At 39.8% G+C, this 19,829-nt stretch overlaps 1 protein-coding gene across 1 annotated transcript in view; it reads left to right on the forward strand.

The window, feature by feature from the left end:
- The window catches only part of DYNC2H1 (dynein cytoplasmic 2 heavy chain 1), a 362,438-nt gene that overhangs the window by 176,735 nt on the left and 165,874 nt on the right, over positions 1-19,829 (forward strand). Inside the window, 4 exon segments of the mRNA XM_030560509.1 lie at positions 7,446-7,511; positions 9,949-9,999; positions 17,547-17,624; positions 19,523-19,654. Coding sequence (XP_030416369.1) covers positions 7,446-7,511; positions 9,949-9,999; positions 17,547-17,624; positions 19,523-19,654 — 327 coding nt within the window.

The raw sequence follows: 19,829 nt of genomic DNA on the forward strand, positions 1-19,829 counted from the left end.
GAGCCTGCAGCCTGACTGGGGTCAGCTGCCCCCGGGCCACTTCCAACCTCCCCCTCGCTGGGTACCTGCCCTCTGTCAGCGTCGTCTGGGGCGTCCCAGACCATGGGTTCCTCAGGGTGTCCGCCGTTGGGAGGTCCAGTCCACTCCTCGGGGTACTGGGGTTCGGGAGGTCCAATCCACTCCTCGGGGTACCGGGCTTCGGGAGGTCTGATCCACTCCTCGGGGTACCGGGCTTCGGGAGGTCCAGGCAGCTCCTCCACAGGCCGAGCGTCGGACCGCTCAGTCGGCTCCTCTGAGTGCTGGTCCCAGGGGAGGTCAGGCCAGTACCCATCCGGGTACCGGGCACGGGGTAAGCCGGGCCCAGCGGGAGCTCGGGCCCTAGCGTCTGCTCTCTCTGGCCGCCTCCCTCTAACTGAGCCCTGGGGCCGGGCTTTTGTACTTCCTGTCCCGCCCCTTGACTTCCGGGGGGCGGGGACTGGTGGCGGTGGCCTTGGACTTCCTGTCCCTCCTCTTGACTTCCGGGGGCAGGGACAGGTGGCGGGGGCTCCGCCCACGGCCGCACCCTTTCTGGCCTGTTCTCATCAGGAGCACGGGGGAGTGGGGCCCCCTCGCTACAGTCCCTGATCGGAACCTTTTTTCACTCTTCAGCACTACCACAGTAATATCAACAATAACAATAATACCTACACAATTAAAAAACACACACACACAAAATTCACTGGCTTGAATTTTATTCTTATCAGTACTTCACAGTGTGGTTTAGAATCAACAATTTAATATTAATAGTTATAAATATTTAGTTTTTTTTTAAAAGCACCCTGATGATTAGATTCAGCAATAAAATGTAGAAATACATTTGGAAATGTAGATGCAACCTAAGGTTCTTCTACTGCACACAGGAAAGATAAAGTGGTTGAGTTACTTGAGCATCCTTATACACTTTTTTGTATATGTGCAGTGTTGTTTTTTTTAATTTAGCTTGAATAGTATTTTTCCTCTGTTGTTGTAGAGCATTAAAGGAATATTTGCTTAGTACCCAAGGTATGTTTACAATTAGACTGTAAAACTTATTTTATAAAATTAATACTGTTATGTAAATGGGATTATACATGTGTATATATACCCAATAAGGTGTGAATAGGGAATAAGTGTTGAGCTGCATTTTTTAAGATTTAGCATATGGACCTTTGTTAGAATGAAGCCAGGTTTTTATTTTAATGAAAGCTCTTCTGGGTTATCAGCACTCAACATAGTATTAAACCACAAGCCAGAGCGTGCCTCACTGTTAATTTTTGCTGTTGTGTCAATTGACAACAATATGACACCACTGAACTGTTTAAGAATAGAGAGAAAGTAGGATTTTATATGTGAGTGTGCTAGACACAGTGGACTGAAAAGGAAGTGAAGAGACACTGAAAAATCATTGACCTCTTTTGTAACAGTAGACTTTTTAATAATTTTTTTTTTAATGGACTAACCAATCTGACAATTTGAACATGGAGAAGTGTTTTAACCTAACTGATGGATTGGTGTATTGATTATTGATTCATCTCTTAAACTACAGTAGTCGATAAGGGCTCAGTCTCCTGAGAGGCTACAGCATCAGAAAGATTATTACCAATATTATTAGAATGAGAGACTTGAGGATCACACAGAAAACAGTTGCAATTTATCACCAGTCCATTGATTAACAAATCCACTAAACAGATGAACAATCCCACAAGCCCTGAAATACAACAGCAGACAGAGCAATAGTACAAAATGTTTAGCCCTCACTCAAGTCTCCTGCCTGGGAACTCCAAAGTGTCAGTCATTATCTTCCTCATCATCATCACCAATGGTTGTCATGCTGGTGTCTCCCAAGGCATGCAATCTGGAATACACTTTTATAATTTGTTATGCTGATGCCCATTGAGGTTCATACATATTTATGAAAATTTCAATCCCTTTTCCTTATCTATACTTCCACACCCTACTAATTTTGGGGTGCCATGTTTTTCAAAGGTTAACTTGTTAGTTCCTCTTACACTCGATAACGTTTATGTCACTCAGTCACAATAACAACTCGTGGTAAATACATTGCTGACTCTCTATGTCTGCAATAATCCCGAACGTATTTTAAATGGAATTAAATGGTATATTACAGTATATATTTCCTAAATATCAGCATTAACATATCTATTGTAACTGTTTCATCTTGTAACATAGACTCATTTATTGGTTAGCTACTCGTGACAGCATATCTTGAGGCCTGAGGCCTTGTTTGCCTCAGATAAATATCTTACAGGCCTGTAGCCTGTAGGCCCTGTCCTACAGCATTAATCGATATTCATATTTTTCCTCTATATCCCAAATAATACCTGATATATCTTATTTTGGCTATGATGTTTTTCTGTATTATGATTTAAATACCCACATATTTTGTTAATAAATACCTTATGCTCCAGAGCAGGCTTGCCTAATAATCATATAAGAAAGCCAATGTTTTTCTATAAATCGCATATAATATTAGTTAACACAACTAATCTGAAGTAAAATTAAATTATCCTGTTTATTAGAATCATAGATGTTGGAGATGAAAATGATCCCTTAGGTCTCATGCCCCATCTTCTTTCCTATAGTACACTTAGATTGTTTTTCCTGTGGTACATTTTTTAGTATTTGATCCAAACTTTGTTGAAATGTCCCAAGCAATGCATCTTTTATCAGTTCTCTTGGGAAACTATTCTAAACAATAATAGATCTCATTGTTAGGCAGTTTTTCCTGTTATTTAGCCTACATTTTCAAAATCTTAATTTTATCTGGTTATCTAATTGCTCTTCTGTTCACTATCTTCAATACGTCAATATATTTCTGAGATTTACAGAATTGAATGCCATACTCCAGAACTGTATAGAGACAGGAATATTACCTATTTCCTTTGCAACATATTGCTACATAATTATATTCATCTTTTGTTGTCTTATTGAATCACAACTCTTATGTAATTTGCTGCCCAGTATCATCCCCAGGGTTTTCTGTCCATATTTAAGTTCTCTAGTTTCCTTTTATTTTTCTGCCCCCTTTTTTTTCCCCTTCCCAAGAGTAAAATGCCTGTTGTTGGTGGCTGGGTCAAAAGACTCCACAGATGTTTGTCCTCTGCTCTTGCTGTTTTTCCTATATGCCACAGTTAACTTTCTTGTTTCTTCCATGATATCACAGGTATTGTTTCAGTTGGGATGCTTTTGACTCTTTGTACCGTATATGACGGCTTTCTTGTGTTCACTTAGTAAGTTCACCTGCTGCTCAGAGTCCATGTACTAATTTCCAGTCAGAAAGAACATCAGTTTACATTTGATTTGAATGTAACTCTCCTAGTCTTCATTCCTGAAAAAGTTTTATGCAACTTCCACCTCAAATGACGTTGATTCTTTTGAAATTAGTTTGATATCCAGTTAAGTTATTTTTGAATTGAGTCTCATTGTTGGCTCTTGTCAGTGTCAACAGTTTAAACTCTTTTTCTTAGAGCTTTCTTGGGAGGTCCATCAAAACTCTCCTGTTTCTCTTATTTATTTCCACCAAGTCATAGGCCTTTATGTCTGCTCCCACATGCCATCTTCAGCACTAGCTCACTGCCTCAGCTGTTTGCTGAGCCACCAAGCTTTCAAATAAAGAATCAGAGGCATACATGGAAACTAGTAATTGTTATTGGTGTTCTTATCCCAGCTGAATGTGGAACACTATTGTTACTTACTTTTGTCTCTATCTCATTTAGCTATAGACTTTTGCAGTTGTTAAGAAGCTCAGCAAATCATTAATCAAACTTTTTTTCTCATGTGCACTTCTCAACCACTTTCCAGCCTGAAAACATACATTCTATAAAATACAATTTGAAAGGATAAAATATTTGTAAAATAGCACAGCAAATGACATTCAGTTTTACTTTACCCTGGAATAATTAAAAACTATGCCACAATTTTGTTTTTATGTTGTTAATCATCCCACACTTACGAGTATGTGCATAGTTTATCTTCTTTTTGAAAAATTTTCACCTTGAGTTCAGCAAAATGGTACTCTGTAGGAGATAAATGGTTGTTTAGGAACATAACCTCAAGATATCAGAATGAATCATTATCATTTACTTTTGTTGTGAGATCACTGACGTTACCACATCTGACCCTTTGGTTTGCCGGGGTTTATGGATTAATTTAAAATGCTGTATGTTAGCATTAAATGTGAATTTACTGGAAAAGCTGGGATTTATATGGTGGCTTGGTGTAGAAATGAACTAATTCATGAGTTGGTTTCCAGCTGAACTATGGCATTGCCTGATGTTTTAATGTCTAAACTGTTCTATATGAAATGATTTCTAAGTAAAGGATGTTTTCAATAAAAATAAAAGCAGTTGCATACTGGGAAATTAAATGTCAGACATTCTTTGCATTATTTAGTTTTGACTTTTAAAAAATGAACACATACTACATATACATTATTAAAAAGAGGCACACTCAAATAGTATGGACCTGAGACAGGCTGGAATGCAGGTGTACATTCTTTGATCTGAACCACAAGAAGCCTGTTCTCATCCCCTCATGGGAAATGATCCATATGGGCCCCTGATAGACACCAAAAACAGAGAAAGGATTTCTTATAAGAGGAGAGATTACAGAAACTGGACCAGGTGGTGACACCTGTATTTTGGACCTTGTCACCCTAATGAGATTTGTCCTCTCTCTTTTGGGTACAATGGTTTGATGCAATGGCCAGGTCCTCTGGGCACAGATTTACTACAGACCACTCCAGTGGTTCATGCTCTGAGAGTCAACCTGGAACAAAGATGTGAATTTATCCTTGTGTTGGCAGCAAAGGACAGGAAGGACAGTAACATGAAAGATTTCACACCATAACCAACACAAGCCTTAGATTTCTTACAGGCAGGACTGATGAGTGATTATCCTGCTGTTATTCTTCGAATATATGTTCCCACGAATGCTCCACTAGAGGATTTGTGTGTGCCTGTGCACTCTCAACCGAAGACTGCAAAGTAGTATTTGGGGGCCTGTGCTTGTGCAGAATGGTGCCTCGTGCTCTGAAAGAGAGTATGTAGGGAGGCACCACTCTGTTCCTTCTCAGCCACCTGCAGCTTGAGATGGATAGTTCTACTGCCTGCTGTTTTCAGCTTTCTGCTTTAACTTGTCAATGACTGTTTTATTTATTTGGTTTAGTTGTTTCTCTTTTTGCATTATTTATTTTCATAATACCTTTATTTCACTTTATTTTTTGTGGGTCAAAGAAAGGGGGCAGCTCCTCTTTTTCTCCAAGTTTTTGTGTTGGAGCATAATTGTTATGCTTAAAACCCAAGGGTTTAAGATGTGTGAGACTTGCAGCAGGTCCTTTTCCCCAGCCAAATGAAAAGTCTTTCTGGGTTTTTAGGGCAGACCCAAGAACAACAGAGAGGTTAGACTTAAGCTCATACTAATGAGTATGCCCTAGCTCCTGAGGTGTCTGCTTGGCCTCCTCCCCTGTACATCCGCCTTTATGGCACAGACACCCTTGGTCACTGTTGCTGCTTTTTCTGCAACCCCAGACAATAAAACTTCAAAAGAGAGGAAACATGCCTCCTGCAGCAGAGAAGTGAAGAAGAGAGGCAGATAATCATATAAGACCCACTCTTGGGAGACCTCTCAGCTCTGTAAGAATAAAGTAGAGTCTCCTACTGAGTCTGGTACCATAGCGTCACTACCAAGGAAGCAGTTCTGTTCGGAGGTGCCTACACAGGAGCAGCTACCACAGTGGCACCTTCTGATCCCTTATGGCACCGTGAGACACTGATAGGGCTGTCATTCATGCGCCAGTACTGGTATCTTGTAGTGCCTCTGAAAGGGGACATGCCCCTTCAGTCATCTCAGTACCATAATAGCTTCCATCTCACCACCCTAACTCTAAGTTCGAGTGAAGGATATCAGAGCCCTCCAGCTTTTTCCAGGTTCCTTTCTTCAGAGAATATCATTATTTCTGATGAACCTGAATCTCCAAGTATGGGAGGATCTAGCAGCTCCACCTCCACAATACAGCTACCAAAGCAGCATGTTGGGACTGGTTTAAAACTCCAGCCTTTGGTACTGATTAGAACATCAGAGGATGTTCTGATTCAGGGGAAGACTCCTCTGACTCAGGGATCGGTACAGAGATCCATCCTGGTACCATTCTAGCTTATCCCTCGTATCCCCTTTCATAAAGTTGCTCCTGGGGAACCTACCAGACATCATAGATCCAAAGATTATGATTATCATTGGGGTCCCTTCCCTTATACACCTCCTAAGTGAGGTTATAGGGATCCATGGACCCACTTTGGCAACCAGCTCCATCGGATGCCTAAGAGAAAGCACTGGTAACCACCAGTACTGTACCAATGATCGGCTCCTACAGACTATCCTATAATAAAGTGCACATTGGCACCACAGACCTTGGTACACACACTTCTCAGGTACTGGAAGATATGCAAGAGGAACAGGAGTCTCAGAGGAGATTTCTCCTCTATCTGGAAAGTCCTGTTCATTTCCAGACAAGGTTGTAATGCCACCCCCACCCTTCTTGGTAGATGAAAAGTCTAGCATTCCCCCTTCAAGTCCCACTTGAGGAGGTGCAAGAGTTCAAACATTCCCTGGTTGATATCATGAACATCAGTCCCCAAGGAAAGGTTGCCCTGCCTATCAATGAGGCACTCTTTATCTCCCACACATGTCCTGAGACAAACACTTGCCACAATTCCATCAACCTGTAAGTGTGTAAATCAGAAATACTACATTCCACACAAAGGAATAGGGTAATTCTTCTCTCACACAAATCCCAACTCTCTTGTGATGGAGGCTATGAATAAGAGGAACCATCAGATTCAGTCTAGGCCCTCTCCATCAGAGAAGGAATCTAAATGGCTGGACTTGATGGGAAGGAAGAGCTATTCATCAGCCACTTTCCAATTCCACATTGCCAACTACCAGACCTTGATATCAAAATATGATTTCAATACAAACACCTGTTTTTGAAAATCTTGACTTAGGTATCTGCACCCTTTATCCCATTGAGTTACTGCTGGAAGTTCTACCTCCTGCATCAGCAGAGCACATTATTTCAAACATTTCAAATTTTTATTGTTTCTAAAATAATTTGTGTTTTTTGGTTAAAATGTCATCCCTCTCTTCCTGCAAAATTTGGGTGTATTCAGATCTGGAGTTGTGGTTTGAGTCCATCTCTAGTTACACTATATATCACCCCAGGATAGTTATCTGAGTGATGCTCCATGTTACCAGTTACTTGAAACTAAAAATGTTGCTGCTGTACTGATCAGGATAGGTGCCTAATCACTGTGGTTCTGTTAGCTAGCTTTACTCAGAAGTAAAATTAGAAAAGTATGACGGTGGTGTCTAACAAATGTATTTATCCATTTATCTTGCTCTTATTTCAGGCTGATCAACTAATGTTTGCTTTGCATTTTGTAAGAGGAATGCACCCTGAACTTTTCCAAGATAATGTAAGTACTGTAAAAAAGCAAAGGTTGGAAATATAGGCCATCACTGGAGAGATTGTGGAAAAGTACATTTTAAACAGGGGTTTTAAGGAGAAGGCAGCTGCTTAGCTTCCAGGATCAAGATGGACATGTGAGAGTGTAGAGAGAATGGAAGAAAGTTCAGTGTGTTTGTTAGAGAAGGCTGTGATGGGAAAGTGATCAGAATTAGCATGCAGATCCCAACTAGGAAAGTGGTAGAAAACAACAGACAAGACGTAGGGTGATGATGAGGACGAGAAGTTTGAATGTGATGTGTAAATATATGTTGAGAAGGTTAAGGGATTGAAAGAAGTAGGATGGCCTCTGCAGCAGGAGAGAGAGATGAATTTTTGTCAGACGTATTCACCCACAAAAGCTTATGCTCCAATACATCTGTCTATAAAGTGCCACAGGACTCTTTTTTGCCTTTTACAGATCCAGACTAACACGGCTACACCTCTGATACTTGATTAGTTGAGTACTTGTTTGTGAGACAAATTTATTGATGGAAATCAAAGTGGAAGAGATGTTTTGTGTTTAGCTCTGAAAGTTGCATCTCTTTTGCTAGTGAGTTCTATAGTATAGGTCTTGCTACTGTCTCTATCTCTTGTGCTCATGAGTCTTCCCTTACTGGTCAACAATTTTGTGGTTCAAGAGGAACACACCTACTATGGGAGTGGGGCATGGTTGTAGAGGAAGAAATGGTCCCTCTTAGTCGTTGTATACTGATACTTGCTGCATCTGGTTTATATGCATTTCTATATTATTACTTTATCATGTTTACATAAATATTTTACATATTTTTCAGTTTTTGGAGCAGGAGTCCTTTATTTGGGGTCGGGAGGGAATTTTCCTCGAGGGCAGATTGGCAGAGGCCCTGGAGGTTTTTCACCTTCCCCTGCAGCGTGGGGCATGGGTCACTTGCTGGTGGATTCTCTGCAGCTTGAGGTCTTCAAATCACAATTTGAAGACTTCAGTAACTCAGGCATAGGTTAGGGGTTTGTTATAGAAGTGGCTGGGTAGGGTTCTGTGGCCTGCTTTGTGCAGGGGGTTGGACTAGATGATCACATTGGTCCCTTCTGATCCTAGAATCTATGAATCTATGAATCTATTCATTTTTTGTGCAGTAGCAGTATATTTATTATGTATATGCCTTTTTATGTTTGAATGGTTAATAAATAATTTGCTTCTAATTTGCTAAGTCACTGGCTGTAAAGAATCTTGGGAGAGATGGAATGGCATCAATATTTAACTGGATGGATGGATCCATAGAACACTCTGCTGTGTAGTTGATGCTGTTGACTTTTGATTGTGTAATGTCACAGGCAAAAGCCAAGTGGATGTGTAGATTGACCTACTTCAAGTCGGAGAAATGCTGTTTTCCTTAAATAAGAAAAACCTCTATTATCGTTTTTATATATATTTTAAATTATAATAAATTAACCCCTGGCCATAGAATCATAGATATTAGCGAAGTAAAATACTTACACTATTAAGTTATTTGGTCTACCCCTTTTCTCCTCTACCTGAAGTAAAATTTAAAAAAATTAAAAAATTATCCAGCGTAGGCTACAGTGATCCACAGTACTGATCTTGGATGACTGTACTACTGTCTAATAGATCTCATCGTCAAGAAGTTTTATTTACTTTTTGCTTTCTTAATTTAGTCAGAGTATTCTGTTATATCACAATGTATGACAGTAAATAATCCCTCTTTCTTTGGTGATTATACCTTTCACATATGGCAGAATGGTAATAGGAAGCAGATCAGATCAGGGTCTATCTAGTCTAGTACTAGCTGCTTTCAGAGGAAAATGCAAGAACCCAAAAGCAGGTAGTTTGGCAAGATTTTCAAAGATAATTAGGTTCCTAAAGTTGTAGACAGGTGCCTAGTGGGATTTACAAAATTCCTTAACAAGTTAGGCGCATAACTCCCATTGATTTAAACACATCTTTAGGAACCTAAATACCTTTGAAAATAGGTTCCTTATTGAAGAAACTACTCACAGGAAAACTTTCAGTTGGCTTATGTACTGAAGCATGAAAACTCTTAGGAGGCTTTTTTGTTGTAGATGTTGTTTTTGTTTTTTAGTCCATGCTGTTGTAATTCTTGATGATCATATTATTCATAGAAATCTCTAATGCCTGTTTGAATCCTACTAAGTTCTTGGCTTTAATGTATATCATGTTCCCTATATCTATACTTAGCTTAGTCAAGTTACGTGTGTTTAGCTTCTTTTATCTTTTCTCATAAATCCATGCCTCCAACCCCTTATTTGAGATTTATGTCAGCAGGAGCTGGGTGACTCCTTAGACACCTGTATTCCTATTCTAAGATCACCCTCTACTTTATCTGTAACTATTATATTGTGTGCTTTAAGATATCCCTATGCCTTGTCTAAGTTTTTTTTTTCCTTCATAGGAATGGGATACTTTTACAGGTGTGATCATTGGAGACATGTTAAGAAAATCGGTAAGATTTATTTATTTATTTATTTATTTATTCTGAAATAAGGAATGCATTGCTAGAATCCTAAAAGATTATTCTCAAATGTATTGTAGGTTTGTTAATTACTGTACTTATATGTATAGTATGAACAGATTAGCTCTTTTATAGCAATAGAAATATTTAAAAATGTGAACATAGTAATTTTTTTACTTTTGATAAAGTTGTATCATTTTTCCTTGTGTGACTGCAGTACTGTCCCCAAATGTAAATTTAACTATATTTAAATACAGTAAATCCACCCTCTCTAAAATAGAGAATTCTAGATTCTGACCTCGCCCTAGCACAAAATATTTTGGATGCACCTCTCTTCTTAAAAGCATCAGAGACAATCAGACATGTCCACATTGCTCTGAGACTTTGACAATCCTTCCTCCCAACCTTAGATTTTCTGTCTCTAGAGTAAACTGAGCACTCCCACCTTATCCATTACTGCCCTTCGTTTGGGAGCCACCTTTTAGAGCAGAATGAGCTGTAGAGGAAGACATTTTTTGTGCAGAGAAGAGGAATTATGCTCTTGGTTTTATACCCCTCCCTCCTAGCATGTTGAAGCCAGCCAAAAGGAATAGATTAAGGGCCAAGTGGTACTACATCTCTGAGGAAGATACCCTCTTGGGAGCCACAGAAGGGAAACACTGCCATTATTGCTCACAGTCTGCAGAACAGCCTTAAGGGCAGCAATGGAGGGAAAAAAAACAACTAACTGGCTTCAAGACTGAGCTTGATAAGTTCATGGAGGAGATGATATGAAGAGACTGCCTACTAAGGCATATAGCTGATCTGTGACTGCTGGCAGCAAATATCTTCAATGGCCAGTGATGGGACACTAGATGGGGGCGGGTGTTCTGAGTTGCTACAGAGAATTCTTTCCCAGGTGTTTTGCTTCTGGCTCTTGTACCTCCTCAGGATCTTACTGATCACCATATTTCATGTTGGGAAAGAATTTTGCCCAGGTCAGATTAATAAGAGACCTTAGGGGGTAGAGAGTGGGGCATTCACCTTTCTCTGCAGCATGGGGCACAGGGTCATTTGCAGGTTTAAACTTGTGTGGAGGGCAGATTCTCTGTAACTTGAAATCTTTAAATCATGTTTTGAGGATTTCAGTAACTCAGCCAGGGATTGTGGGTCTATTACAGCACTAGGTGAGCAAGGTTCTGTATCCTGCAATGTGCAGGATGTCAGACTAGATGATCATGATCGTCCTTTCTGTCCTTAAAGTCTATGAGTCTAACCTTGCTCTGTGAGGGAAAGGGATTTGGATGGTGAATAGATTTTTGAGACTTCTGTGTCATCTTCACATCAGTTGAGATTGCTCCAAAGACACCTTTGCAAAGACTGATCAGTCAACTTCAGTCCTTGGATTCAGCAAACTGGGCTTACTCACCCATCAAGGACTCTTTAAGGATAAGTCCAACCCTCCAGACCATTTGGTCCAATCCACCTTTAAAGAAATAATGTCTAAGGTCTTTCCCAGGTTTTTATGTGACTAATTGATTGACTTGTCAAGGAATTTAGTGTCTTTTTGGACTCTCCATCTTCCCGCGGATTTCTCAGAGAAGTTCCTGGGCCTCTTCTCTGATTACCTACTGGTTGATGAAGATGGGACTCAAGATCCTACCCCATGTAGGCTGTGGGGCAAAACAGAGCATCAGATGATAAGAGACCAGTCCTTCAATGGAACAGTCACTTCCGAAGGACAGCCAAAAAAAAAAAAAAAAACCCCGAAAGGAAAAAAAGGTCCCAAAGTACTCCAGATCTTCACTTCTTTCCACAAACTCTAGCTCCTCCCCCAAAACGGAGGTGGACTGCCAGGTGTAATATAAAGGCAGAAGCTCTTTTGTTGTTACTCACAATGATGGACCGAGAGAAAGGATTTTTCTTTTTGCAGGGGTAAGACCTGGCATAGCATAGGGAAACCCAGATCAGGGAATGCTTTCAGTCTCTCCTTCCAATCCAAGCTATCAGTATGACTGCAGAAATAGGCCTAAGGAGCAGAATTTCCCAATTTTCCGACATAGTGGGACTTGACTTCAGACAAGTGGTACAGATATTCTCTGGCGTTTCAGGCTCCTCCACATCCATTTTTTATTCCCTCTTCAGCCTCAGGAGATGATGAGAAGAAAAAAATTGTCCTGCAGAAGTTCTACTATTTCCTGGAGATTTAGATCTTGTCCCTCAACCAAAAGTGCTCAAAGCTTTGTTCAATTATCTTCATAGTAAGAAAAAGATCTGGAGAAGTCTTCATCATGCTAAACCTTAAGAGGCTGGTCAGGTTGGTAAAGAAGACAAAACTGAGGATAGCGACTGCAGCTTCTATTGTTGTTGCTATGTCTCAAGAAGATCTTTTAATGTAGGTGGAACAGGCAGAGACATATGGACAAAGTTCAGTCAACAGTAGTTTATTTGTTTTTATTTATGAAAGTCAACACCATCACTATGTGTTGTCCACAGGCTATTTACAAAGCTCTTGAAAATGGTAATAAAGCAGCTGAGCAGTCCAGGGATTCATCTACACATGGTATTAGATGGCACACTTATCAGAGCATCATCCCCAGGGAGTTTGTAGCCAGTGATCCACAGGACCCAATCCCATGATTTTTAATAAAGGTAAATAAGAGATTGTTGATTATCTCTCATAGAATCATAGAAACGTAGGGCTGGAAGGGATCTCAAAAGGTCATCTTGTCCAGCCCTTCTCCTACCATGTCCCCACTGAAGCAGGACCAAATGTACGTAGACCATTCCTGACCGGTATTTGGAGGTTTTTAAGAACAAGTTAGACAATGACAGGGATTCCACAACCTCCCTTGGAAGCCTATTCTAGTACTTAACTATTCTTATAGTTAGCAAGGTTTTCCTAATATCAAACCTAAATTTCCCTTGCTGCAGATTAAGCCCATTACTACTTGGCCTACCTTCAGTGTACATAGAATCATAGAAGATTAGGGTTGGAAGAGACCTCTAGAGGTCATCTAGTCTAACCCCCTGCTCAAAGCTGGACCAACCCCAACTAAATCATTCCAGCCAGGGCTTTGTCAAGCCAGGTCTTAAAAACCTCCAAGGATGGAGATTCCACCACCTCCCTAGGTAACCCATTCCAGTGCTTCACCACCCTCCTAGTGAAACAGTTTTTCCTAATATGCAACTTAGAGCTCCCCCAGTGTAACTTGAGACCATGCTCCTTGTTCTGTCATCTGCCACCACTGAGAACAGCCTGGCTCCATCCTCTTTGGAACCCCCCCTTCAGGTAGTTGAAGACTGCTATGAAATCTCCCCTCACTCTTTTCTTCTGCAAACTAAAAAAGCACAGTTCCTCGATCTGCTGGCAGTGTTCCTACTAATGCAATCCAACATGGAGAACAGTTAATCAACATTTTCTTGATAACTCCTCTTAACATATTTGGAGACTGTTATCAGATCTCTACTCAGTCTTCTTTTCAGAAGACTAAACTTAGCAGTAGATCCCCGTTTATTCGATCTAATTGGGAGCAGGGCCAGATCAGATAATCAAAATTCCAGGTAAACAAGAGAATGGGAAAATATGATGCTGCAGTGCCATCTCATGGCCAGAGGAGAGTTCGCTCACTTTTGGCCCTAGAGTCCTGATTGTTTGGTAAATACAGAGAGACGGGTATGGGAGGGTCAGATAAACAGAGTTGCACTGTACCCATTTTTTTTAACCTTTCTTTTTAGGTCAGATTTTCTAAACCTTTTATAATCTTTGTTCCTCTGTCCACATCTCTCCTGAAACGTGGAGTCCAAAACTGGACACAGTACTCCAGATGAGGCACCACTACTGCTGAGTAGAGTGGCATAATTACCTCCCATGTCTTACATACAACACTCCTATTACTACACCCCAGAACGATATTAGCCTTTTTTACAACTGCTTCACATTTTTGGCTTTTAGTAAATATGTGATCCACTATAACTCCCAGACCCTTTTCAGCAAGACTAATGCCTAGCCAGTTGTCCCCCATGTTGTAGTTGGGCATTTTATTTTTTTTCCCTACATGTAGTACTTTGCATTTGTCTTTATTGAATCTCATCATATTGATTTCAGACCAATTCTCCAATTTGTCAAGGTCATTTTGAATTCTTATCTGTTCTCCAAAGTCCCTGCAACCTCCCCATGCTTGGTGTCCTCCACAAATTTTAGAAACATATTCCTCTCCATTATTCATGTTATTATTGAAAATCTTTAAAAGTATCAGATCCAGAACAGATATCAGATCCAGAACAGAACAGGACCCCACAAGATATGTCCTACCAGTTTGACAGTGAACCATTGAGAACTATTCTATGAGTATGAGCTTTATGCCAGTTATCCCCCTACTTTATAGTATTTTCATCTATACCACATTTCCCTAGTTTGGTTATGAAAATGTCATGTGGGACTATGTGAAAAGCCTTACTAAAATCAAGATCTATCACACTGACTGCTTCCCTCCTATCCACTAGGCTAGTAAAGGATTTTCATAGGATATTCCATGAGTTGAGATAAACACAAAGAGAACCAGAGCATTTCCTACACAAGAAAGACTTAACAAAACAAAGGCACTGATGTCTGGGGTGTTATGAAACACAATATCCTTCATCCATATTTACCTGCTGCTCTTTGGTCATTTAACTTCAAACATTCTTCGTGGACAAGACTGCACATGAGAGAGTTTTTGGGATTTCTCTTAAAAACCTGTAGCCATTCCAAAATTTGAGATTTAGAGGAAAATAAAGATAACATCCAGCTTATCAGTGAGTGGAAACAGGATGGTATGGTAGCATTCTTACTGCAAAATCTTGAATCCAAAACCCTGACCATAGATGCCAGTCTTCCAGGATGGGGATTGCACAGGGGACAACATCCTGGAACTTGGTCAATGTTGGAAGGACTCTAGAGTATCAGCTTCCTAGAGGTGGCCAGCATGGCTCATTGGACTTCCAGGAGTCCCTGAGAAAGGAGCACTTTCTTGTTCAATGAGACATCATGATGATCATGGAATATATAAATCAGGAATAGGGCAGAAGAAGTGCAAATCTAAATGCCAAACAATAACTTTTTTTTCTTGAGCAGGTCAGCTAGCCTAATAATAGCGCTCAGTATAAAAAGAGCACATAGAAGACACAAGAGGACTAGGTAAGCTTTCAGCAGATAGACAGTCCAAAAAACTAAATATCTGGTTCTAAAGCTGATATCCAGGGAGCTAGGCCATCACTAAGCATTTCTATTTGTGTTCAGTCAAAACACACAAAAAACACAATGATTTTCTTCACCCAAGATCACTGTAAATATACAGTTTCACTAACAGCTGAATTTACTTGTTTATGCTTCCCCCCTTCTACTACTAGGACAAGTTTTACGGAAGATTAAAAAAAAGAGGGGGGGGGATTGCAGCTGTTGTTGCCCTAAAATCAGCCAAGAAGTCCATGGTACTTGGACCTAGTGAAGCTGTCATAAAGTGTCTCCACTCCATCTGCTATGTTATAGCCTTCTACTTCATCCTAATCCAGACTGAGAGACATATTGGCTATTTAATGATGGATGCTAAACAAGGTAATTGATTCCTCCAAAATAATAGTGTTTCATAGCTTCATAGAAATTTTCTATCCCTTTGGCCTGTGCAAGAATTTGGACAGTGTTCTCCCATTGATATCAAGATAGTCAAACCCAAGAAAACAAGCAATATAGCTCTTCTGGAATTGTACAGAATGACCTACTGTGAGATATCCCACCATCATTGCTTATGACCCAACACTAAATAGCTTATTGCACAAGGACTCATCTAAATCTCTGGTAGATCATCCAGCAATAATAAATGTCCTTGTGCAGCATCTGTCCAAACCAAAAGTCCTGTCTTCTCTATCTGGGATCTGTCCAGAGGGCTAAAGTCTGTCAGAACCAAATATTTCAAACTGATAGCTTCTTATTCCATGCTTCCTGGTTACAAGCACAACAGTCAGAAATGTCTCCAAAATGTATGCTGTGAAAATGCACTGACCCATAAAGAGAAGATTCTTTCAACTTCATAATCATCTGTCACAAAGATAAACTTTGTTCTCCATACATTACTAGGGATTATTTTTCCTTTGGTCTGCCCAAAGTGAAGCTCATCTTCCTGGATGTGGAAAGAGACAGTAAGATGGAATTTACTTAAACATCATCTTTTATTGATTTCCTTTCACTAGAAGTGCTTGGTTCTGCAAGCTTCTAAATACTTAATAGCCAGGTGGATCATGCTGTGAAGTATTGAAGCTTACATGGTTGCACAGAAACTAGTCCAAAAAGGGAGCAGAGTCCATTCAGCACACTCTGTGGTGCTATGGTGAGCAGAAAGTGTGTGAGTCACCCCAGAGGAAATATCATCCATGATGTTCTGATCATCCATGAACACCTTTGTTGAGTACCACAGTCCTGACTTTCATTCCTCTGGGGAAAAAATCCTTTGGCAGCTAATTGCTCCAAATGGTGTTCTGTGATAGGCTGGGTCTTTATCTGGGTTATACTCATGCAGCTTTAGAGTCTTCCCCTTTAGGAGTCCTTTCCCTGTTTGGGAACTTTATTCCACCCTTTCTGGGTCCTTCTCCTGTTTAAAGGGGCATTCTATAAGGTACCTTATAAAGGTCTCGTGGGCAGCAGAGTCTTGTCAGCTGTTTTCCACTCTGTCATTCTGTAGCAAGGGTCAGCTACTCCTGAGGCACAGCAGCTTTCTTCCTGGTTGCCGTGCCTTCCTGTGACAAGCATCTTCTTTTAAAGCTTGCTTTCTCCAGTTGGAGTAGGCTCTCCAGGTGTGCATATCTGGTAACAGTTGAGCACAGAGGAGCTTGTTAGCCTTCTCCTGATTGATATGGGAGTCATATCATTACATTGTCATGTAATGGTACTCCATTACATGGTCATCTATATGACATTCTAGAAATCTTGTTCCTGTATATTACTTGCTTTTCCATCCTTATTCTTATTCTTATTTTATTATTTATTTTATTTTATTTTAATTATTTTTTGCTGCTTTGTATACATCGGATGTCTTAGAGAAAGGTCAGGATCCAGACTAGAACATTTCTAACCAGATTGTTTCCTTTCTCAGTATGACATCTCCTGCAGTCAGCCCTAAATTGAGATAAATCCTGTGGGTTCTTCTCTAGTGGCCTTCTAAGGATCCATGTGTGTCATTAATATGTTTCAGTGAGGCAATAAAACATTATTTTACAGTTTATTTTAATGTATTAATAAAATATCTAGATTTCAGTATTTTAGAAGTACTCATCTGCTGTGAAGATGGAAAGGGGACGACTAAATCTAGTCAAGTCTGAGGTGCCTCTTGTATGTAATAACTTTATAAAATAGCAATAATAAACATTGTTACGCTATTCATAAATTTATCAATAGAACACCATTGAAAGATTCCTGTAATGGATGTTGCCAGTGTTTTCATATCTGTTTTCATTTTGAAACTTTAGTTATTAAACAACTTGTAGGTTTGAATTTTACAAATATATCGCTTACTTTGTTTTATAAGGATTCACAAAGAGGTATCCGTGACCAAATTCCATCTTGGATAGAACAGGAACGAACTTGGGCAGTAGCATCCCTGAAGGTATTGTCTATGTGATGATTTAAACTCAATTTGAAATGATATTGATTTATTTGGAAGTATTAATATGGAGTTGAAAATAATCTAAATATTTACCAACATGACTACAGTTTTAGTTATTTTAAACTGTATTCAAAATTAGTTAAGAACTATTTATTGCCTCTTCCAAAAAACACAGTCTAATATGTACCCAGTTGAAATAACCATTATGGGAAATTGTCATGGTATAATCCCCACTCTGAACCTTAGTGTCCAAAAGATGGGGTACCAGCATGAATTCCTCTAAGCTTAATTACCAGCTTAGAACCTGTAGCGCTGCCACCAACCAGGAATTCCAGTGCCTGGTACACTCTGGTCCCCACAAAACTTTGCCCGGGGACCCCCAAGACCCAGACCCTCTGGATCTCAATACAAGGAAAGTAAACCCTTTCCCCCACTGTTGCCTCTCCCAGGCTTCCTCTCCCTGGGTTACCCTGGAAGATCACTGTGTGATTCAAACTCCTTGAATCACAAAACAGAGAGGACAATTCACCTTCCTCCCTCCTTCTCTTTCCCCCTCCCAGACTCTCCCTGAGAGAGAAAGTAATCCTAACACAGAGAGAAAATTAACCTTTCTCTCCCCCTTCCCGCCTTTCTCCCCACCAATTCCCTGGTAGATCCAGACCCAGTCCCCTGGGGTCTCACCAGAAAAAAAAAACAATCAGGTTCTTAAACAAGAAAAGCTTTTAATTAAAGAAAGAAAAAACAGTAATTTTGTAAATTTAAGATGGAAAATGTTACAGGGTCTTTCAGCTCTAGACACTGGGAATACACTCCCAGACTAAGTATACAAGTACAAATTAAAATCCTTTCAGCAAAATACAAATTTGAACTCCTTCCAACCAAATACACATTTGAACTCCTTCCAGCCAAATGCACATTTGCAAATAAAGAAAACAAACATAAGCCTAAGTCGCCTTATCTACCTAGTACTTACTATTCTGGACATATTAGAGACTGTATCAGAGAAATTGGAGAGAAACCTGGTTGCACATCTGGTCACTCTCAGAACCCAGAGAGAACAACAACCAAAAGTAACAGCACAGCACAAAAACTTCCCTCCCTCAAGATTTGAAAGTATCCTGTCCTCTGATTGGTCCTCTGGTCAGGTGACAGCCAGGCTTACTGAACTTGTTAACCCTTTACAGTCAAAGAGATATAAAGTACTTCTGTGCTATTAACTTTTCTTATCTGTTTATGACAGAAGTAGAAAAATTACTTAGCATTTTGACATACAAATTTCTAGAATGCAAGACCGTATTTTCATAAGTAGCCTAAAAATTAGTATCCACAATTTTACATGCATAAATTGGGTAGTATTTAGAGGCTTGTTTGAGGTCTCTAGTGGTCGAATTGGGTATCTTCATATTAATTTGAAGTCCCAACGTTTTCTTGGACTGATTTCTCTTATGACAATCTATGTTCCCCTGCTGAAAGGAGTGAAATAAAAGTAACAATCTCTGAAATACTGATTTAGGGCTACTCTCCTTCTGGATAAAGCTCACCAGCAAGAAGGGAAGGGCTGAGAGTTCATGAGGGAGAGAAATTAACTAGCTGCAAAGCACTAGAACTGTGATACTTCAGTGCTGGTTGTTTTTCACTTCCTCCTTTCCGTAGGGACCAAAAGCGACGGGGGCTGGGGGTTATAGGACATTTGGGTCAGAGAACAGTTGATGCATTGAGTGAAATAAATTAGCCACGTGTGATAGAAAGGACTGAGGTAGGATGGAGGAAGGAGAAGGAACAAAAAAGATTTTAAAAAAAGAGAATAAAAATAATACAGAGAATATGTCAGGCTGGCTATAAGTTGTTGCTATTTTTTTTTTGTTTTTACTGTTAAATGTGCACTATTTGCTTTGTAGATCTCTCTCCCAGCTCTATATCAGACACTCTGCTTTGAAGATGCAGATCTGTGGCGTACATTCTCTCAGAGCTCTACATGTGAACAAGATTTTCCATCCATTATTGCAAAGAATATTACCCTATTTCAACAGGTAATATTTTAATACTGAATTTTGAAAATACTTCTGTTATCTATGTTGAAACTCAATTTTACTTCATGCTTAAGAAATTAGACTCTGATCATGGTTTAAGAATAATTATTGACTTAAATTATGTTGTCTTCAATGGTAGCATGATTAGTTTAGCTAATTAAAATGTATTAATTTA

Source organism: Gopherus evgoodei, chromosome 1 (genome assembly GCF_007399415.2).
Source record: "Gopherus evgoodei ecotype Sinaloan lineage chromosome 1, rGopEvg1_v1.p, whole genome shotgun sequence".
In the NCBI taxonomy this organism is placed as follows: domain Eukaryota; kingdom Metazoa; phylum Chordata; order Testudines; family Testudinidae; genus Gopherus; species Gopherus evgoodei.